The sequence below is a fragment of the Scophthalmus maximus genome, chromosome 2 (genome assembly GCF_022379125.1).
Source record: "Scophthalmus maximus strain ysfricsl-2021 chromosome 2, ASM2237912v1, whole genome shotgun sequence".
Classification (NCBI taxonomy): Eukaryota; Metazoa; Chordata; class Actinopteri; order Pleuronectiformes; family Scophthalmidae; genus Scophthalmus; species Scophthalmus maximus.
Genome location: NC_061516.1, coordinates 25,113,341 through 25,136,500, shown reverse-complemented (window position 1 = coordinate 25,136,500; position 23,160 = coordinate 25,113,341). Strand labels below are relative to the sequence as shown.

Here is a 23,160-nt window from a genome sequence, read left to right as displayed (position 1 = left end):
CTCAGTGACTCAGTGTCAAGACGAGCAGCGGTGCTGAGACGGTCGGGTCAGCTGGAGCGCCGCCCGCCATCTTGGCCCCTTGTCGTCGCCGATCTCATCCAGGAGCCGAATTAAAAACGGTTCCACACTCGCCTAAATCCTCAAGCGTGATCCTCCGGGTGCATCTATAGTCTCTGTTTCAAAAAATATTATGACGAATACAATACTATGCTTTACAACACCATCTGACGCGGCGTCACAATGACAGACGATCATAATCACATGGAACCTACATCAGTGTGATAAGGAACCACCTCAGATGAGGTCATTAACGCTCATTTTGACACTTTCAGTTTGGTTCTTGTCCCCGTTTTAAAAAACATGGCTGACAACACAATAACCCCGCGCTCAACTATACCTCGGAACTCGGAGCTCGGAAGACGGGTTTATTGTTCCAGTGTAATATCGGACCTCAGAATTTACGATCACCGTCGGAAAAAATATGCAACTTCCGGGCCTCGGAGATCCAAGCTCCGAGTTGTAACGCACGTCGGCTTCGCAGGTAATACGCACGTGTATCGTCACGAATTCTCCTGGAATTCTAACAACGGACAATCGATGTAACATTCCGAGTATTTTCTATGATTTTATACTTTATATTAATGCCGCGTTTAACTTCATTCGGGTCAGGGTTTGTTGTTGCTGCCTATCAACATGAAGAATATATTGGTTCAAAAAGATAAATCATCGCTACATCTTTTTCGCTTTTCCGCCGTATATTGAAGAAAAAGAAACGGAAATATACAAATCTAGTGCATTGGGCAGTTCTCTTTGGAATCATCCTCGCTCGGGGAATTAAACTTCTAACTGCTCACCAACGCACACATCAGCAAGAGGCCCAACCTTGCTCCAAGATCACTGCTCTGCAAGACACCAGGAACCGGGCACCGCGAGGTCAAAGGGCCACCGAGCGAAAGTAATGACTCCCTCCCCTGCAGCTATCACGTAACCCCCCCCCCCCCCCCCCAAAAAAAATAGTCCTCACTTTGTGTCCACGATGCGTAATACGACACAAATATTTCTTGGGGGCCGTGTTGTGTTTCCAGCGGCGGAGGCGGGGAGGGGCCGCCGCAGTGAGATGGATTACACGGGAAGAGGCTTAGGGAAATAGATGTATTCGGTGATCAATGTGTCAGCAGTGGTCCCTCCTCTCTTCAAGTGCTGAGAGTAATCCGGAGTGATTTACAAATATTGACCAGCAAGTAAAGACGCTTCTCCTCCAGCCCCCCCCATCTTCCTACTGCGCAGGGTCTGATGTAACCATCCCCTGTGCCCGGCGGGAAATGGAAAGCAATGTGACGCCGGGGCCAATGACTCCACGCAGGGAACATTGTATACACCGATGGGATAAAATAAGAAATATAAATATAATATAAAAAATTCTTCCCCCAGACGTGCGTCGCGTTACACTGCATCAGTCCATCGCTGCTGAGCCTGCATGAAAATTGCAATCATCCATCCACATCGGGACGCTGTAACATCACCTTCTGCTGTTTGAGCTTCGGTTTTTGAAAGTGCAGACGCGTCGTCCGCCTTTAGAAACACTAGTCCGTGATGGTGATGTCACCACGTTGCGAATAAAAGCATCGGCCGGAATACCGACGAGGCGTTTTTCAAGAGAGGAGAGGAGCGCCCCCTTTGCCGTGGACTTTCTTGCTTTTTGAACCTAACTTTTTCATATCAACACTGATAAACTCTGATGGCGGGAACCAGAGCAGAGCTATAATGAAAATGAGACACCTGTGTGCCGGACGTGTGTTGTTCTGCTGACTCGGTTATGTTGCCAGTAGCCAGTCTGACTGCTGACTGAGTCAGACTGGCTACCTGCCCAGAATGTACAGTACCTCTTGTCTAATGTGTTAGTGCGTGTGTGTGTGTGTGTGTGTGAGAGAGAAGAGAGGCTTCAGCCCCCACCCCACCCATGAAAACCACTTCCTGGCAATCCAGCACAGAAAATGATGGACGGATGTAAAAAAAATCTCCAGAAAAAAGAAAAATCTACAATTTCTGGACAACTCAATCGAGGTCGTCGTCATGGAACAGAATTAACTGCTGATGATCGTGAGAAAGCCACAAAGCGGGAGTGTTGACATGTAACCAGTCCAGTGACACGATACATACGCAACAACAACGAAATTCTTCTAGTGCACGAAGCCTTTGTCACACAAGCACAAATTTGCTCACCAGCACTCGATCTCCGACTCGGAGATCCTTGTCTCCGCCTTTCTTCACCGAGCCGTTGTCGGACATGTTGGAGCCGGACTCGTTGCCCGTTTTCACGGCGCAGTTGAGCAGGCCCTCTCTGAGCGGCAGCACCACCACCCGCTGGCCAGGGGGGGCGCCGCAGCCGCCGCCGCCGCCGCCGCCGTTGCTGCCGCCCTGCTGCGTCTGATTCTGGGCAGAGAGCGAGTCGGTGGAGTGGCTGTCGCTGCCCTCGCCGACCGGCTGCCGCGTGAGCTTCGAGGGCCGCGTGAAGATGCCCTGGAGGGGCTGGCACTCGAAGTAGCGCACGCCGCCCACTGAGCCGTCGTTCTTGCCAACTAGGTCATTCAGAATGACGCCCGCCCACTGTCCCGGGGCGAACTGGGTCTCCCCGAGGTAGGCGATGGCGCCCAGTTTGACGCCGTTGACCCAGACCTGTTCGCCCACCGTGTAGTCGCCCAAAACATCGTCGCCCTCTTCGGAGATTTTAGTCGGCGTGGTCGGCTTCAGCGGGGCGTCTGACGGGAAAACAGAGAAAACATTATTTATTCAGGCATGTAACATAAACTGATAAGTAAGTAAATGGGCATTGGAAATTAAAGCAACGCTTCTTATTCCCTCAGTCAAGTTGCGTGCATTGTGAGAACATCCTCATTCGCAGTCCGGGTGAATGGCCCTTCACACACACCGTTCATCCTGTTTGACCGTGTCATGCACCGGGAGGGGGGGGGGGGAAACTGCTTGTGTGGCAGCGTCCAGGATAACAGTGCAGTTTGGTGCAAGATCAGGCGTCGTTACTCTGATTCCTCCCGAAAGAGTGGGTCAGAGAGACGTGACGTGCCGGTGATTCGCCCTGCGATATCGCCCCGGTTGACACAAAGATGAGCTGGATCTCTGGTTTCTTCCTCCGCAGCAGCCTGTAAACCGAGCAGGGCGCCATTAGCGCGCGGTCTGCCGCGCCGGCCGCACGCCGCCAGTAAAAAGTCTGTGTGTTTATCTGTGTATGTGTGCCTGCGCAGGGGACGGTTGGTGCCAGGGCTGTTGCTCCCCGACACCCTGAGAGAGAGAGGGGGGGGGGGGGGGGGGGGCCGGGGGGCATCGCGGTGGCCCCTGTGCTTCTTGCGCTTTATGCCCCAATTGCTGCCATATGTTGTTGATGTGAGACGCGTTCTGCACAATTGTAAATGGGAACAAACTTCATAGGAGGCTGTTGACTCGATGATACAGTGTGAACGACTCTCTCACAGAGGAGGTTATGTTTTTCTTTGTTGGTCGGTTGGTTTGTCGGCAGGATTACGCTTAAAAACTGCTGAACAAATTTCCACGAAACTTGGTGGAAGGATGGAACATGAGTCTGGACAAAACCCATACAAATTTGGTGTCGATCGGGAATTTTAACACTTTCTTTAAAGCCGTATTGTGTAATATTTAGAAGAACTTATTCACAGAAATTGAATATGCTGTCCATAACTATGTGTCCATACATGTATAATCACCTGCAACAAAGAACCGATGTCTTTTTGGTCAACTTAGAAGTACTGAGTTAAGTATAGTTACATGAGGTGGACCCGACCTCCGTGTGAGTCGCCAGGTTTGCTACGTCGTGTTGAATACGGTTGCACAAAAGGTAAATTTACAGATGAACTTAATACCACGCGAAGAGACCAAATCACTGCATTTCCCATTATGAACCTTGACAGTTTAACCTGATGCCCCCTGGTGGCTGGTTGCAGTATAGGGCCATAAGCCCCGCCCCCCTCCATTTGAGCAGATGGGACATGGACCAAACTAAGAAAATCAAAGTACACGAGATTGTTTCTGTCATTTTTAGTTAGTTCTTATCACACCCCGGTATATTCAGTTGTGAATGTTTCTGATAAGTTTGGTTTTAATTAGTTATTTGATGCTATAAAAAAATTATTGATAATTGATCAAATATATTGATGCCAATATTCATTTTTTTTATTATCCACATTGTCTGAGTTCAATATAGCTGCAATTAGCGAATAATGGCCAATGTAATGATTGATGTGTTTTGGGACTATTGAAATCATACGGTTACATATCTCTTTAGGCGGCTAATTACACTTTTTTCTGAAAGGGTTAAACCGGTGCAACATGTGAAGCCGACCAGAAAAGAGAAAGAAAAAAAAACAAACAGTGTAGCATTTAAAACCCCAGCTAACCCATGATTTGTGTTGCCGCAGCAACGGGAGAACGGGGGTAAAAGGATCCTCGGCAGAAGGAAGACTGGAAACACAGCCCTTACTTTCACTATTGTGCTTGGCCTCCTCCCACCACCATCTGAATCCCACTATTCATCGGCTCAGCACAATGAAACCTCCACAGCTTCCTCCCTCCTCCTCCTCCCCCCCCCCATTTACCCCCTCATCCATCCCTACTTTGGTTACACACACACACACACACAAAAACACACACACACACACACACACACACACACACACAAACACACACACACACACACACACACACACACACACACACACACACACACACACACACACCTCTTTAACTCTCCTCATTTGTGATCATTCTCCACAATGACGATCACATTAGGTTCCTTAACTTGTTGTCTTTAGTTTTAAATGGGGGAGGGGTTTATTAGTGAGGTCCAGGCTGATGTTGCGTTGTCATCTCTGAGCAGTGGTTGTGGCGGCGGCGTTGAACGGCTGTGCGGCACAGAGGGTAACAGATGGAAGGGGGCTGAGCTTGAATGTTTTGCCTTTTTTTTTTTTTTTCAATTGTTTGCATTCAAATGCATTTGTGCCTTCAGGTTATATAGCTTTTCACGTTGAGGGAATCGACACCCCGAAGTTGTATGTCCTAAATATGCAGAACATACAAGAATAAGCACTTCAGTTAATAATCCACTATTTAATCATTTGTGTGAGATAAGGACATATAAATGACTGAAATGAACCAATCACTGATTTGGGTGTTTATACTGAGCGACCTTTTCCTTTAATATCTAAAAATAAAACCTGACTAATTTAAAAATAAAACCTGACTAATTTAAAAATAAAACCTGACTAATTTAAAAAACGTTAAAGAAAAAATTACGTCAAGCAGAATTCAAAGAAAAAAAAATTCCAGGTATCTCTGTATCCTATCGGACAGAAGACGCGACCTAAAGCTTGTAGAGAATTTAAAGTTATACGGCAGGAATGACGTCATCATGACGTGAGATAATGACCAGACTGGCTTATTTAGATTAACCAAACATTTGTCATCATATGGCAGGAAATGTTTCCGGATAACGTCTGGACATTTGCGTTCCCACACATGTCCCCTTTCGGAAATTGTGTGGACTCCAGTGGCTGTCTGAAATCCCCCATGAAGCTCTGCTCTGTACAACAAAGTGCACAGACGCCTCTGGACTGGATTTAAAAACCCATCGTCCCACTCTCCCGCTGCCGCCCAATACGCTTCAAAGTCTTCAAATGAAAAGGGAACGAACGAGAGGTGGATTTATACACGTTGGCCTTTGACGTGCGCTAAAAGTACAGACCGTCTGCAAAGTTCCAAGAGTCGGAACTTCCAAAAGCGCTGCACGTCTGCAAAACGCCGAGAGCCTACGAGCGCGGCGGAGCTGCTCCTCTTCCGAGGTTTGGGAGCAGAGCAGACGTGGCATCGCGAGCGGTGGCACACAGCTCCAGATATTTCCACTTCAAAAAGCAGAGGAAGAGAAACGGCTCGGATACACTTTCCCCCTTTCGCGTCCCCCGTCCCCCCCCGTCCCCCCCACCGGCAGCCGCTTCCTCAACAGTCCTTTAAATTTAGTGAAGTAAACTCTTGCCAACTTCCGACACCGTGGCCCCCTTCTCACAGTCGTCACGGCCCAAAACCAACAAACATGGGGGTTGGAGGTTTGGAGGACGAGGGCCCGGGGGGGGGGGGGGCATGGGGGGGGGGGGGGGGGGGGGGGGGGGGGGGGGGGGGGTCAGTGTTGAGACCATCTGGGGCAGGAAACTAATCCCTGTGTGTTCTCGCTGTGAGGCATCAGCATCCTCTCACCGATTGTCCAGTGGATGTGATGAGAAACCAGAAAATGAATCACGAGCACAAAGGAGCATCTTCCTTATAAAAAAACCCCAGCAGGATTTGACTGACTGTCAAACATATGCCAGACGTTATTCATACATGTACAAGGATATTTATGGGTATTTCTATTTGTAATCTGACTAGTGACTGCAAACAGATCAGTTGTAAGATGAACATATTCTTACGGTTCAGTTTTGACTCTCTGAAATGTGATATCAACAAATTTCCACCTCGTCTACTTGCTGAATTTCTCATTCTTATTTCCCCCCTTTTTCTATATTTTTTTCACATAGTTGAACCTCCACTGAGCTAATAAATGTGATCTTATCGTTTTATAGCTCATATAAAGCTTGTAATGTTTTAGTTCTTCCTTCTGTATATAAAACGTGGTTAACTTCATATGTGAGCATATGACTGGAGAAGGTCTTTGACCAAAATGTTGCATCAAATGTTCTTCATTGAGCAAGTGTGCAAGCGTTTCCTGTTCTTCTTAGATTTTTCCATTTTGAAATTCAAGAAGCCATCATTGATATCTATAATTTAGCACCTTTTAAGATATCTTAATTATATGTTTGCATGTCTCCACCTACAATATTACTAGTCAAAATGTATTTCTAGATAATTGAGACTCACTTACAACCAAATGGACGCAGTAATGAAGCCAATGAGGAAGTGCCTGGAGCCTGTATTCTGTGGAATCGCCAGCAGAGGGCGACTCCACTGGTTGTCTCTATAGAAGTCTATGAGAAAATGACTCAACTTCTCACTTGATTTATATCTCTAATTTGAAATCTTCTTCAATACAGCGTGATGTTCCTTTAGTAAATTATGGAGCGTGGTTACAGCGTGATTGACAGCTGGTACCGTCCATCCGGTGCATGGTTGCAGGTGTAGGTGGGCGCGCACTGGACGAGCTCTCAGTCGGACCACACCGCCAATTTCTACGTCTGGTTCCATAAAAATCCCCTCAAGATGGCGCTGGTCAAAATAATAAACTCGTGGCTTCGAAATGTCAGTTCACAAACAAACGGGTGACGTCACAGTGGGTCGCCATTGGTTACAACTTCTCAAAACTACCGGAGATGTCTTGAATTTAAGGTGTCCCAGTTCCTTTTCACATATCTGCAAAGACGATGTTGATGCCGTTCAATCCCTTGTATCTCCAAACACAGCGGACATTCCCATCAGTCCAATGAATGATGAGATGCCGTGATCATCACAGCTTCCTTGACAGGCAGCTGGAAGCAGCAGCGCTACATCCGCGGATAAACAGGATGTGAGCCGGAACTTTGAACTGTTCTTTAAAAACCACAGGCAGGAATTTAGAGGAGCGCTCGTCACACGACAGCTACCGACGGTAACAGCTGACGGAGAGGCCGGGGGCGACGGGGCGACGGGGCTCCCGGTCCCGCCTGCAACATTAAGGGATTAGAGTATTTCCGAGCCGGCGGGCGATGGACGAGTTCAGGGCGATTTCAGGCATGACAGATGTGCAATTTGTGTTTGACTCTCTTTCACAGTGTGTTTAAAAGGCTTCAACAAACCACAGGAGTTTATAAAATGCTCACAGATTTACAGGAAACGACAGATATTATTATTATTATTATTTCACTCGGTGCAAACATCGTGTCCAAAGTTTTATTCTCGGAAGTCTGAAACAGAAGTGTAAAAGTCCTCTTCATCCAGTAATATATAATTAAAGGGGGAGTGATGTTTGCGAACTGCACACACAGCGTCGTGCGGTCTGCATGATTTTATTTTGTTTTCAGTTTAGGCTGAGCCAGGGCTGGATTTTTTTTTCCGCCGCGCACACAGAACCGACAGCTAGCGGACCGTGAGGAAACATATATATATATATATATATATATATATAACGTATTGGATTTAAAATGGCCTACTGCCCCTTTAATTTTACAATCACAGCATATAGAGGGTTCACATCCGAGCGAATATGAGCCGCAGTGGGGAAACGATTCTGCTGCCGCTTAGTTCTGCCCCCTGTGATAACATAACCGTAACATAATATTAAATAATGTTGCCGGCGGTGCACTCGAGTTATTAGAAACCTTGTAAGATTCAGTTCCGTCAGCGTCGTGCACTTTTAGCCGTGGGGCTGTTTTTTTGGTTCTTCCTTCGCCCTCGTGAAATTCCACATTGGACGTGAACCGTGAGTCACTCTGATAAAAGGCCCCACATACTGTACACACAACGGGCGCACTATATTCTTCTGTCACGACCACTTCGGCTGGTGGTGAAGCTGTAATTTGGCAGAAACAGAACCAGCGTGTGTGTGTGTGTGTGTGTGTGTGTGTGTGTGTGTGTGTGTGTGTGTGTGTGTGTCTGTCGTGTGAGCTGAAACTGGGCAGGACAAAACATTGAGGCTGCATCTTAGAGTGAGAACAGCTGTGATTACTTTTTTTCCCCAGACAGGGGCTGTAATTTGTGATTCAGTGTTTTTTCTCCGCCCCCCCCCCCCCCTTCAGTTTCTTCAGTCGCTCAAGTCATGTGTGTCCACATCTTCACAATTTTATTTCAGGTTTCTGATTAATGATAAGCCTGATGATATTTAATATATTTTTTGTTATTGTTAACGAATCCCATTAAAAAGGACCAAAACCCATCAAGTCATGAGTCCGTCTCAACTTTTCTCACCCTGTCTGTACCCTTGGTTCCTGCTAAAGACGTAAAAGCTTGGAACACAGGTCATGAACATATAGTTTCAAATAGCGCGGATTATTATCACTATTTTCCCACGGTACGTTCACCAGCTGAGCGCTAAACATGTCTGTCTCCTGTTTGGTGCTTTTTCAGTGAGAACTTCTGTGGTGTGTGAGCAAACCAAAACAGTAGAGCTGTGGGCCGTAAAACCAAAACTATGAGCCGGACGATGCTAAAAAAAAAAAAGAAGCTCAGCGGAGCGAAGAGGAAACAGTAGGAGTGGAGTGATAATTCTCTGTTTCTCACCATTTAATCCACTGCGTATAGATCAGAATGAGTTAGTGTAGCTTAGAGCGGGAATAGACAACTATGTCAAAACTGATCGCAAAGTGAAATGACTGTAGAAATGCGACACCATCCGTGCTTTATATTGGTCCCATTAAGGCCTTGTTCCGACCGTGTTGTGGTCTTGGCCACCAATAAGGGGTTTTTCGTGGAAAAAATTTACTGCTCGATTTACGGCAAAATGGAACCGCGTCACCCGTTGTGTCAACGAAACAAGGGAGAGGACACCGTTCTGGAAACGGCGGAACAGCCAAAAACAGCAGCTCTTTCTTCTCCTCTGTTATTATCTCCAAAGTGGCGTTGACTTCTATACTTCTCTAGAAACAGACTTCTTTTTGCAACCAGTGGAGTCGCCCTCTGCTGGTCATTCCAGAGAATACAGGCTCCAGGCACCTTCCGCATTGGCTTCATTTTCCAGACGCGGTGGCTACGTCCATTTTCATACAGTCTATGGTCATTATCGTCGTCTTGCTAGTGCGGCGTCTTTTGCGACAGCGACCAAACTATTATACCACCTGGAACCACTAGGGGCACCAAAGTTGCCTGTTGCGGCTTTAAGGAAATCATCACCCGGTAGAGAAGCTGCACAAAGTATGGCATTAACATCTTAACCACTATTCAGATGACAGAGAAAGGACAAAGAAAAACTAGCCAAGGTGAATACCGTCGAAATGAATATTATTATCCATTATTTTCTATATAAATACAGACTGGAGAGAGCGTGGCATTGGAGAACCTCTGTGAACACGCCGGGAGATGAAGCTCAAAAGAAAACACGTCCCAGCTTCTGTATGTGTTTGTGTAATATAACGCAGCCAAGCTCCAGTGAGTCATTAACACAAATAAATGGTCTGACCCACTTCCGGTGATGAGGAGAAATGACTGGGAAAGAGAGGAGAAATTCCTCCTGCTTTTCCACGGGGGCCGGGAGAGAAGGAGGTAACTCACTGTCTTTAGGGACGACGGGGCTGGACGTTCCACCCGCTGAGGTCCTCCCCACTGGGCTGGAATGCTTGGGCCCACGGCCAGGGATTTTCAGTCCACTGGACTTGAGCATGTTCATTCTTCAGTGGCAGGGAGATGGCCTGGGACCTGGGAGCTCCTCCCTGGGTGATGAAGGCTTGCGGATGAGGGCCACTAGACGTGGGAGTGGTGGCTGTCGCTCTCCATGTCGGGGCTGCTGGGATAAAGACGGAAAGGAGGGAATAAGGCGGTCGCACATATGGGAGCAATTGACAAGAATATACAAGGGGCGATTGAGCTGAAAGCTTCAAGCGGACGCTTGAGCGTCGAAACCTCCACATCTGTTGGGGACAATGTAGAATCATGGACAACTGTTTTACTACAGGAGCAAGACGTTAACAGGGTGCATAACATGTAGCCAATTTACAATCTTATCGTTACTTGGAAATGTCCATATTTGACATTTTGTACAAACTTTAGATGCGTTCAAAGTTGACCAAATTTTGGGAAAACCTGAAGGGATTTTCTTGTCTCGTCTTCACTCCTACGTAATTATGTTACATGAAAACCAAGGTAACAAATGTTTTTAGGCTTAACTTTGCGGATCTGCTTAAGAGAAATAAGCGTAACAAATTCCAGAAATCCATTTCTTAAGCAGATTTTTTGTGTAATCCTGCAAACAAATACACCAGTAATACTCATTCAGAGAGTGCAGACCTCCACCAAGGCTCAGCAGATAGAGAGGGTCGTCCACCAAGCAGAAGGTCGGGGGTTCGATCCCTTGGGCAGGACACTTAACCCTTAAATAGTGACCCTCCGTGAATGGGTGAGCTCTTTGAGGGGTCAATAAGACTGTAGAAGCTAAACTTACCACTTACCATATGCTGTTTCACCCGAATAGTATATTCTCCATCTCCATCTGACCTACATATTCTTGTAAATGCAAAAGCATTCGTGAAGATATGATTCAAAAAGTTTTGCCATCATCTCGCTATGGTTGAAGAATCTTATCGCATGTTACCTTGGCCCAGACATATCTTTCATCAAATGTTCATGCAAATCCGTCCATGATTTATTTTTGAGTAATCCTGCAAACAAACAAACAAACCGAACCAATCACAGAGTCTCCTTGGCAGGGGGGGGGGGGGGAGACATAGAACCATATAAGGATTTGTTCACATTTCCGAGTCAGACGCAAATTCCGCCATGTCATTCGGAACAGTGGCAACAAAAACAATTTCTGTTTTTCCACATTACAGTAACCATTGAGGTCTGTGCTTCCTTCCCACATTGTCATAACCACGACCACACTGCTTCTGTAGTGCCCCTGAGCAAGGCAGGCAGCCCTCAGCATATTCATCAAGAGCCCCAACTCTGTAGTAGACCGGAGAAACTCCTACGCACCAAAGCCGACATATATTGAAGTCATTTTTTTTTTACATTAGTTTCATCCATGTTGACTATTTAAACACCCGGAAATTCCAATTGTACCTTTAAAACCGACATCGTTTCGACGTTTCTAATCACCACATTCGTCACAGCAAATCCCACTTCCATTAACAACACCCCCGCTTCTTCGTGCGTTTCTTTTTTTCATGGTCAACTTATCACAATTTTCCCCCCACAGGCTGTGAATGTGACAGGAAGCCAACGTAGGGGCCGGCATTACCCAAGTGGAGCACGCCGGCCTACAAATTATGGCTCGGACGCCGTTCGAGAAGATTTAATGCCATTAAATGCTGAATACAATAAACAACACACACACACACACACACACACACACACACACACACACGTGTGGTCGAGGCTTTTAAAAAACCAGACCCTTGGAATTAAAAAAGCAGATTTCAGATTCAGATTTTTTTTTTCCCCCCTATGATTTGTTTACACACACACACACACACACACACACACACACACAGATGATGGGGGAAAGAAAAAGAAGGGAAGCATGTTTATTCAGACCTATTGGACCTGTAGAGAAAGATGGTTTTGGTTGGATTAAAGTACAAAAAAAAAAGAAAAGAAAAAAAGGTGAGGCCTGCAAGTACCGACTGCTGAGGTTTATCCTGAGCAATTCACACACACACACACACATACACACAGAGGCCTGAAGGCGTCGGGATGACAATGCGCACCTCCACCAAAAATGTAACACAACGCCGGTTTGATCCATTGTTGTAGCTATACTGCGACAACGTGGTCCACACACACACACACACACACACACACACACTGCCCTTCACTTCCAGCAAAACACCCCTCAAGCACTTTCACAGCAAAAACATAAAATACAAAATATTATTATTATCATCATTAATAATGATGATAATAATAATAGGAGGTGGAAAATACTCAACTTTTCAATTTTGTTTCCTCTCCTGGAGCAAGAAAAGGAAGTGGGATCAGTGGTTGCCACTCCCTGGGATGATGCAAATATGGATGCTGAGCCGAGCAGGAGCTGGAGCCGGCGCGGGATCAGATCGGGTGGATGATGGCGACGACTGCAGCGGGAGGATGAGGAGGAGGATGAGGAGGATCAGTGGTCGGGATGCCGGTTCATTCCTTCAGGACCCGGAGCCGGAGCAGCTCACCCCCACCGGGAGAAAAAAAAAAGGCAGACATGTGTCGCTGTCTCCGTGGCCGAACCACCGGCTCCCTCTGATGACGGTTTCCGAGCAAGAAACCGCAGCATCAGCATCAACAGCACTTGAACGCACCTTCCCTGTCGTCTGGCTTCCTGGCTGAACTCAGATATATATATGTTGTTTTTTTTGCCTCTGGCTCTTGTCGGATTCTTTTTTTCTTCTTCTTCTGAAGCACAGCCTCCCTCTCCTCTCGCTGACTCAACCCACCGACTGTGCACTGAACAAAGGGGGTTGTCGGGGAAGCAGAGCCTCCTGTGGGAGAGATGAGACAAGGGCGAGCGCCTCTCCGTGACGGAACTACATTCGAAATTGTGCGGATTCAACTCGCCCGCACGTATCGGTGAAGAATACTCGACTCACAGAGCTCGACTCAGAGGCATTCCTAGTTACTGACGCCAATTTTGAATTCGGCTTGAAAAATATCCACAATACAACTTTTTTTCGAAGCAATACGCCACATTTACAGGGCGACTCCTTGTGTTCCGTGTCCGCCTTCGAATCGACGCCCTCCAATGGGAAAACACGTGGCGTAGTGATCATTAAAGTCCGAATTCACATTGATAAAGTGCCGTAAGACACTAAACACACACGCCGAACTGAAAAGCAGCTCATAGCGTTTGATAATAAACTCATAACTCACAGAAAAAAGCCACACATTTTCGACATTTTGCCGAGAAAGATTAAATGAGGAGAATTCTTAACGCAATTTGGTATAAGGTTCTACTTAAACCGGTCACAGGCAAGTTGAAGTTATATTTAACACATTTGGACGATATCGTGTGTATAGGAAAGATAATAACTCATAATCAGCTGTCGTGAACCCCAATAATCGCGTGGGCGATTCATTATATTCCCTCTGTTAGTTTCCGTGGGTGGGGCCGGACATGGATCTCTTTGGCGTTTCCGGTTTGATTTACAAGATTGTGATTGGTCAGCGCGGCCTTTAACACCCCTGTGATTGGTTAGATTGTCTAACTCCAGGGCGGGGTCCGGTTTGACAGCTGAGCCGCGAAATAGAGAATCCGCTGCAACAGATTTCACTTTATAATTTTTTTTTGTTCTTTATTGTACTTAACTCGTGATGATGAATATTTTTTTTTGTAATTGAACAAAATTAATAAAGATGCAGATTTTGTGGCAAGAGCTACATATTAATGTTTTTTTTACACACAGTAGAGAGAAATTTAAATCTCCATAATTGTCTTCTTTAATATGATTTTATTTAATAATAATACATCAAATAATAAAAAATAATAGCTCAATAATAATATTCTTAAATGCAAATTCTTTAATTTTTCATGTCGTCTTGTTCCATTCAGATCAGAAATCTACGGACGAGTATTGGCGACCAGGCATGAGGGAAAAAATGAGAAGAGGAAGATTGATTTTTGTTCCATTTTGAATTTCGAGAATAAAGTCTGTATACAGTACATCGTCAAATTGGAAGACATCTGGCATAGCAATCCTAAAAGTCCCAATTTTATAACAGTAAACAAAAGTATGCATAAGCCGAACTAAAAAGCGGTTTCTGATATTTTATGATATGATCTCACCTACCTTGAAAATACGATATATTTTAGCCAATAAGAGATTTAACATTAAAAAGAGAAAAAATTTAATGAAGATTGGTAAAGGGGGGGTTCTACTTGAAACGTAGTGACCACTAGAGGGCTCTAAAGCTCTGTAAAGTACTGAATTATGCTAATTATTCTGAATTATACTGTCCCAAAAGCATCTATAGGACAAAAGACGCCTTTGGAAAACAATGTGCAATATCTCCACTGTAAACCTAACATGATGCGATCTATTAAACACCAGAGTCAAAAAAATTCTTTCAAATGTGTCCGTTTACAATACAAACTGAGTAGAAGGCCTTATACTTTAGAAAGCATATCGTTTCCTTGTGATTACTACTATCAGGATTTGATGTCCAGTGATTCAGTTATTGATATTTTAATACTGATATGTGAACAATTGATGCTCTTATAACAGCTGATCCTGGTTCCCTCTGTGCCTGGTGTTGTGTCAACATGCGCATGAATCAGGAACCAGTACAAGAGTCCCTGATTCCTACTGGTACAGAAGAAGAAAGACAAGACTTCATGGGGTTTGGTGGTTTGATAAATACTGGGCGCCTGCAGGGTACAGTTTTGGGAAACAGAAAAATTGTAATTAAAGTAAAAAAAAAAGTTTAAAATCTGATCAGCCACACATTCTGGTTGAGAGTGAAAATACGTAAACGTACCTGACTGGACTCGGGAACATTGGAGAGCGTTTTTCTTTCAGCGACGGCTCCACAGGGGTCGGGTTGTGTTGAGGGCCCGTCTGTGCTCCAACCACCTCGTCCAGCATCACTGGATAACAAGTGACCCTTGACTAACGGGTCAAGCTCCACGCAGCGCGCTCTGAATGATAAACACACGGCAGGTCAGTCTGAGACGGGGTCAGCCCGAGGCTGCAGGGCTGTGACGGACGCCCACTCTCTCTCCAGAGTGACTTTTATTTTGTCATGTGTAAATCAAAGATGAAAAATGAAATCAATCCCTGCTCTTTTTTTGAATAGTTTCTTCGCATAGCAACTATCACGACTGCAGTGTGGGATCAAATGAACTACACACGGGAATAATTAACAATTATTAAAGACGCACCTGAGGCCTTTGTTTTGTTCTCGATCCTTCAAGATTACATCTGAAAAATTGCTGCCACATATACACAAGAAAATTAAAGGTGTTGAAGTTTCTCATAACCCTCCAACCTCCACCCAACTCTCCAGGATTCCTCGCTCTCCTAATTGAGACTCTTTACTCCCATCTAGTGGCAGGAACTACAATCCTCCGTCTCAGGGAGACTTATTATTCGTATTCTATGTATTTTAACCAAACCTTTTCCTTCATTCACATCTTTTCCTTAAAACACGTTAACACCTATTGCTTGAACATATTCACATTTATATTCAAAGCGCCCTGTTATTTCTGTCATTTGCCCTCAGTCTGTATTTTTTTTAAATGAACAGGAAAAAGAAAAAACAGGTTTAGATGATTAATATTATTTAGATTACTAAAAGAAAATTGTGAAAAACCTGACTACTGATTATTTCGGCGTTGGGAGAATATCTCGTATCTGCCAATGTTGACGATTTCCACGCTTTTAATTCATTTGAAGAAAGATTTTCTTCGGTGGACTTCTGTATTTCTTTAACCTCTTTGTTAAATGTCTTTGGATAATGATATGACATTATGGTCGTATATTACAGTAGTTTTCCCTCTGCTGGCACTGTGTTTCATTTTCAGAGCATGTGGTCAAAAGTATGTGGACACTTCAGGGGATGTTTTTCTTTTTATGACCTGGACTTCGGGGGAAAAATCGACAAACGACAGGGAAGAAGTTTATTTTAAAGCAACAATCAGACGTCGACATGGCGACGAAGCCCGGACGAGGCCTTTGCTTCCTGGTTATGTGAGGACATTCATCCACAAGTTCATCTGTTCAAGTGGATATATTCCAACGTTATTGTCTTTTTCATAGAAAAACTGAAAGAGGGAACGATCGGAGCCAATGATTTGAAATATTGTTTGCTCCCCCAGACGGGCGCATAGACCGTTGTGGCGACAGATGAATACTTTAAGAAGGAGTGTAGGAAGGACATTATGTACAAAGTCAGGTCACAGCAAGGAGGTTCCTGGTTTCGAATCCAGATTCGGACCAACCCTCGAAAGGATAATGCGGTATGTAGATAATGGATGGATGGATGCTACTGAGGTCAAACAAAGATGAGGGACCAAAAGCGGGGGGGGGGGGGGGGGGGGGTGGGCCGGGCCGCCGGCTGACCTGAGCTGCCTCCTTGATATGCAGCGTTTCCAGATAAATGCCCCACTGTGGTTTGTAATAATGGCTCAGTGTTGTGTGCTGTGTGTGTGTGTGTGTGTGTGTGTGTGTGTGTGTGGACGTTGCCCTCTCACTTCGCCTCATTAAGGGGAAGTGACTGGATTTACAAGGCTAATCCCATTATGATGCTGCTGCCATGTGAGGGCCGGTTGCAGGGATTAAGGAGCCGAAGGGGTCGGACCTCAGGATCCAGATCAGCAGCAAACTGGGGGACGACCGACGACTGACACACACACACACACACACACACTCCGATGGCACGTGTACACGGCGCAGATGACGATGACTGTGACCGACGAGGGGTCTTCACCTGTCGTCTGGAGCTTCACTGACGCGGTACGTGTTCATGATCTTTCTTCTTCTTCTTCTTTTTTTTTTTTTTTTTCCAAGACTTGATGCTTTTGTTTCAGAACTCAGGCACCAACGTTTTTTTCAAAGTGACAAGTTTTTTTTTTTTGGGTACGGAGTCTGAAAGGTGCCATCAAAATAATCATTTACCTCATTAGTTAATTGATTTTTATTGATGTACATCTAAATGATACATTCATGAACTCAGTGCAGAGAAACGAACGCATTCTAATTCCTCGTTCTGTCTTTTAAATGGTGAAATAATGATTTCGTTTTTTTGATTATACAGAATCAAAAGATAATTCAAAAAGAAAACTTTTAAATTCTACTTTTCATTATTCCATTTACAAATGGGTCTGTCTCCATTTTGAATTCCACAGGTTATTTTTTTCCTCCTCCTTCAAACAGATCAGAAATTACAAATAAAAATAATAAAATAAGCTAATATAAATTCCAAATGAAACAAAAAAATTTAGTTAAATGTTCATTGCTTTAATTTTAAGGAAACTCTCATTAATGTAGCGACGGCTAAGAATTAGATGAAGCGTGACAGAGAAGTTGTAATCGACCAATAATTCTAAATCATTATTTATAATATTACTATAACTATATTATGAAATTTACATCATCACTACAACAGCATTTCTGCTTTAGAACAAAATCAAAAATGTTTAGTTGTAAATTTACAGTATGTTGCTGTAAATCATTAGGTGGAGTGACGACACGGAGGTCACGACCTCGTCGCCGCTCCTGGGGAAATTTGGAAAGTTATAACAGTCGACATAGAAGAATTGAAATTCTACACACTTACACATAAATCACACACGGTGCGGTTTGAAAGTTGATTACTGCGCTGCGCATACTTAATATCTTTAATTTGGACTGTTTTTTAGGCAAAACCATTAAATTAATTCAACAATCATGAAAATATATATTTTTTTAGTATTTCTCCCCCAGAATCAAATTCATGCCATGTGTTTATAACACAGTTGCATTTAGTCCGTCACATAGGACGGGTAGACTGTAGTAAAGAATAAAACGAGTAAAAAACAAATGAATCAAATTGATTTAGGTGGGATTTTGGAGGCCTGACCTGAGTATTTACAGTAAAATCAACAGTAACAATAAAAATGAGTCAGAGACACACTATTCCTTGAAAACTGTATGAGTAAATAAGAACTCTGCCTGCCGAGAAATCCTCCCACGCTCACTGGATCCCGACCTTCCAGACTTCGGAGTCACTGTTCAGGATTCAAATACCAAGAGGAATTAATGACTATGTGAACCAAAAAGGCAAATAACTCTGATTATCAGCCCGATTAAACAATGGCTTTAATGCTCTTATCGGGTGTTTTTGTAATGGTTTTTCATTTCAGGCTTATCTTTGGGATCTATTACATCCATTCACCCGCCTCCTGAGGAAAACAGGGAAAGTTCTCTGCTGATTCTAAACACTTGGTTTTGTTCATAGAAAAGTGTTTTTTTTATGTATACGTTATTTCTGACTTCAGTATTTCAGTGATGATATTACTGTAAGTGTTCGCATGAAGTGTCAGAGTAGAATTATAGCCGGACTCTGGTATCGCTAAGTGAAATGACTCGACAGAAAACAGCACTTTAAATAAGTTCAGATTGAAATCTCCAGAAGTTTATCTGCAGAACAAATACTGTAAAAATAAAAAAAATATATAATTATTGAGTTGTTTGGGATTCGGCCAAAAAAATAAAATGTTACCAGTCAAACGACACCATTTGAAATAAGACGAACAATAAACTGAACAGGCTGGAAATGAACTGAGAGTTGTGACTCGTCTGACGGAGCCAGTGAAGGATTGAGAAGAAAAAGCGCGGGAGCCGTCGAGAGGAGGAAGTTGAAAAGAGCAGCGTACAAACACCTTCAGTGAAAAACCTATGAATGAGATTGATGTAAAACAAGAACGACACGAGATCAAATTAAACGGAAAATAAGAAGAGGGGGTTTTAAAAGGATTGAGGATTTCTCCCTCTCCATCCCTTTTGCTTCAGGGCGACTTTTAATTAAAATCACACACAAAAATAAAATCCTCTCATATAAGCAGTTTTTCAGATTTTCCGCAGCGAGCGAGCCCCGACTCTTTTATTTTTGTACAAGCAACGCAGCATGTGATCACGAAATCTCGTGCTTAATGAGCCAGATTTGACTCAACTATCCCCCCCCCCCCAAAAAAAATAGAGATTATCTGTAACAGGGGTCCGTTCAATTTTTATTTTTTTTATTTTTTTCAGGACGGAGCTGCTGCCGATCAAGTGCCAAAGGTCTGTTTTGGAAAAAGATGAGAGAATGATTAACCTGGCTGGCCAAGCGGATGTGTGTGTCACGAGCTGTCAGTGTCAGTATCAGTGTGTGTGTGTGTGTGACAGGAGGTGAAGGTCTGGATGAGGGACGTGAGATCTGACTCTGAGAGCAGAACATCTGACCGGAGACGAGAGACGAGAGACGAGAGACGATGTGCAGGGAGACAAGTGACCGCGTCCCTTGTCCGGGGTCACGGAGGTCGCGAGCGGCCTAGAAAGACCTCATGCGACAGTTCCAATACCCATCACAAAGTCGTGTCGAGTGTGTTTCTCCTTGAGCGGTAGCACACGGAGATCTGGAAGTGGGGGTCGTTGGATTTCTTTGTGGCTCCAATCGCAGACGGTAGAGTGAGCTCTGAGGGAAGCAAGTCGGAGTCTGACACAGCGGAGGGTTTTTCTTGTTTTCTTTCGTACTGAAGAGGCAGGAGGAGCGGCCGGCGGCGGTGAGTGCAACCTGCTCCAGGGCCCGCAGGCGTCTACTGCGTCTTCATCCTCCACCTCCTCGTCCTGCTGCAGCTCTCAGGTAATCGCAGGAATATTACGTGCATATCACTGCAGCGGTGACGCCGTATGGAAATGACTTGAACTTTGCATTGTTACGAGGGAGATCACGGGCAAACCACCTTGGAGGTCAATCAACGACTGAACTGGTCGCAACCAATCCAAAAGTTCCGGGAAATTATGATGTAACGGCATCCTTAATCCATAATTACACTCCTCGCATAAGGAGGATGGAACCAAGCCGACAAACCGCGAGATGAATCGTCACCATAAAAAGAAATTTATTCGTAGCAAAAAAAAGGTTTATAAATTGGAAAACGGAAAAAAAAAACGCAAAGGCACAAGAGTGTGTACATAATTCCATAAGCCATTACGAAAGGGTGATCAGAATTTCGGGCAGTTGTAAAATAAAAAAACCAAAAAATTAAAATGAAACGTTCCATTATGAACACAAACGCGAGGTCATCCCTGTCCGATGATCAAAGGATCACAGGCGCGCACGCACGCACACGCACGTGATCTGTGACGTCATCGCATGTAACAGGTAGTGAATCCTCTAAGAATCCCATCCGAATTATTAGCAGACACACCGAGGCGAGTCGCCTGACCACCAGCCGCAGAGACGGACGCAGTCCGTGAGGCCGACGACCTGGTAGTGACGACGCGGTCAGAATGAGCTGGTCCATCGCTTCGCCGCTTGCTAGAGTTACGGTCAGGGTCATTAATAATCTTAATTATGGGAGGTTTACACCTGCATAGAAATCTGATGAATAAAATGGTTAAACTGCACAATTGGATCCAATCGCTCTGTCTTGTTAGCTAGCATATTCGCTTCCACAGATGATGTTCAAAGCTATTTTTGCAATTCAAACAGTGGTCAACATGAAACGACCTCCTTCCATTTAGGTGAAATTATGAATTTGTGACAGTTTACCGGATCCGTTTGCTTTAACTCTGCGTCTCTGCTTTTTCCCTTCTGGGTCTCCTCCACCACAGTCGTTGCCATGGCGTCGATGGCTCTGGAGCTGATGGGCTTCTTCCTGGGCCTGCTGGGGATGCTGGGCACCATGGTCGCCACGGTGCTGCCCTACTGGCAGATCTCGGCCCACATCGGCTCCAACATTGTCACGGCCGTGGCCAACATGAGGGGCCTGTGGATGGAGTGCGTCTATCAGAGCACGGGGGCCTTCCAGTGCGAGACGTACAACTCCATGCTGGCCCTTTCCTCCGACCTGCAGGCCTCCCGCGCCCTCATGGTCATCTCCTTAGTGCTGTCCGTCCTCGCGGTCGCCATGGCGGCCCTGGGGATGCAGTGCACTCTTTGCCTGGAGGGCTCAGGTGCAACGAAGAGCCGCGTGGCCGGCGCCGGCGGGGGATTGTTCCTCGCCGCGGGCTTCCTGGCGATCATACCCGTGTCCTGGACCACGCACGAGGTGGTCCAGACCTTCTACCAGCCGAACATACCGTCCAGCATGAAGTTTGAGCTCGGGGAGTGTTTGTTTGTCGGCCTGGCCTCGGCGCTCGTCTCCATGCTGGGAGGGGGGATGCTGTGTGTGTCGTGCTGCGAGGAGCGGGGCGGCGGGCGGGGCGGGAGACGGCACGGAGGAGGCTATCCGTATCCAGCGGGAGGCGGCGTGCCCGCCGCAGGGGTGCGGACCGCCTCGCAGGTCTACCGCAACCCCACCCTGCAGGCCGGGGACATGTCCGCGCCCCAGACACAGGTTCGCAGTGCCAGCGACGGCTCGCACTCGAGTGCCCTGAGGGCCAAGAAGCACATGGCGGCAGGATATGACCTCACAGGATATGTCTGAGGCTGCGCCCCCCCCCCCGCCCGTCACAGCTCACAGCAACTTGCGTTCAATTCAATTCAATGCTTATACGGTGTATTTAATTGAAAGTTGTCATCATATGCCCGACGGAGCAATAACCTGCTGCCTCTTCATGTTCTGTAATTATTATCTTTTTTTTTTAGAACATTTTTAAGATAAAGAGAAATTGTGGCATTTCAGAGGAGGAGACAAAGTTCAAAGTGTCTACGATGACAGCCACAAAACAAGTGGACTGCAAAAACTTTTTTTTACAAATATCTTTCCTGAACACTGTACAACGTGCAGGACGTCACTCGTTATATCGCATCACCTCATGATGAGCAACTCATTTGTTTAGTGAAAAAGTCCTACATGTGTGAAAACAATTTGTATAAAACAGAAGAAAATATTATAATATAGAAATAGCTGAATACAGAAATAGCTGAATACACCTGCATGTGAAAACATTCATGGAAACGTTGAATCGTTCAAACCCTCCAGCGCTGATGATACTCAATCATCAGGTGAAAACATTGCTGACATTCCTAATCTGAACCCTGCGGAACTCCTCTCACACTGTACTGTATCACCCGAAACTCTCAGATTACATTCACACGCAGCCGACTATTGATCGCCAGTCGGTCCACTGGACTGAGGTGGAACCTGATCGGAATGTAACCGCGTCCCCGATTGTAATTCCAGACGGAAGTTTCCAAAGCTGTCGAATGTCACTGTGCCTTAATATCAAAGTGTGAAGATGATGCGTCTCTCCGGAAACCAAAACAATGGGTTTTACTTTTTCGTCTTGAGGATCAATATGCACCCGTGAGAGTGGAGGAACACATGACTCGATGCATCAAACAATGAATGTTGTATTCCTCATATTGTTCTTGTTTTGTTGTTGTTTCAATTTGCACCCCCCCCCCCCAAAAAAAAAGTTTTTTTGTTTATTTTTTATTTGGAAATAAACGCAAATATTTCTTACATTGCAGGTGTTGATTTGCTTTTGATTTGCTTTGTTTTGGTTTGAATTGCCCAAGTCACCGCTCTGAACTTACTAAAATTCCAATTGTAAAGTAAAAAACAAAAACGTGCACGCAGCAAACGAAGGACTTTTTTTCCTATGAGGCGCTTGTTGACAGATAAATGCTGTCAACTGGTGATTTTTTTTTTTTTTTTTTTTACAGTCTGGAGGGAGAAAAAAAGGGCACGGCCCTGAGCTGAGGGCAAACAGACGGTCGACACAAACAAAGCCTGAACACACAAAGCCACAACTATAGTCCGATCGATACGTGTGCGCTTGGAACCGTGACACTGAGGCGCACGAGCTCACTGGGTCAGTTTACAGTCGCAGAGATTGAGGAGCT

General features: G+C 45.2%; 2 protein-coding genes across 6 annotated transcripts in view; one reads left to right on the top strand and one right to left on the bottom strand.

Moving 5' to 3' along the window:
* The window catches only part of clip2 (CAP-GLY domain containing linker protein 2), a 38,899-nt gene extending 24,843 nt beyond the window's left edge, over positions 1-14,056 (bottom strand). The window contains exons 1-3 of one of the 3 annotated variants that reach the window (XM_035626436.2): positions 12,629-14,056; positions 10,255-10,483; positions 2,224-2,759 (exon numbers count right to left, since the gene is read on the bottom strand). In XM_035626436.2, the coding sequence (XP_035482329.2) occupies positions 2,224-2,759; positions 10,255-10,369 (651 nt within the window). In that variant the 5' untranslated portion in view covers positions 10,370-10,483; positions 12,629-14,056. Of the gene's footprint in view, positions 1-2,223; positions 2,760-10,254; positions 10,487-12,628 lie in introns of all 3 variants that reach the window. The other 2 variants (XM_047330493.1, XM_047330494.1) reach the window with 2 other exon arrangements.
* A 4,164-nt stretch (positions 14,057-18,220) lies between these two features.
* On the top strand, positions 18,221-22,784 carry cldn2 (claudin 2). Of its 3 annotated transcripts, none has more exons than XM_035624119.2 (2): positions 18,221-20,007; positions 20,982-22,784. In XM_035624119.2, exon 2 carries the CDS (start codon positions 20,990-20,992, stop codon positions 21,794-21,796), a length of 807 nt encoding a protein of 268 aa, XP_035480012.1. In that variant the 5' UTR covers positions 18,221-20,007; positions 20,982-20,989; the 3' UTR covers positions 21,797-22,784. The 3 variants fall into 3 exon arrangements, with proteins under 3 accessions (XP_035480012.1, XP_035480011.1, XP_035480013.1); XM_035624118.2 differs by lacking the exon at positions 18,221-20,007 and adding an exon at positions 20,536-20,696; XM_035624120.2 differs by lacking the exon at positions 18,221-20,007 and adding an exon at positions 20,540-20,690.
* The last annotated feature ends 376 nt before the right edge of the window (positions 22,785-23,160 follow it).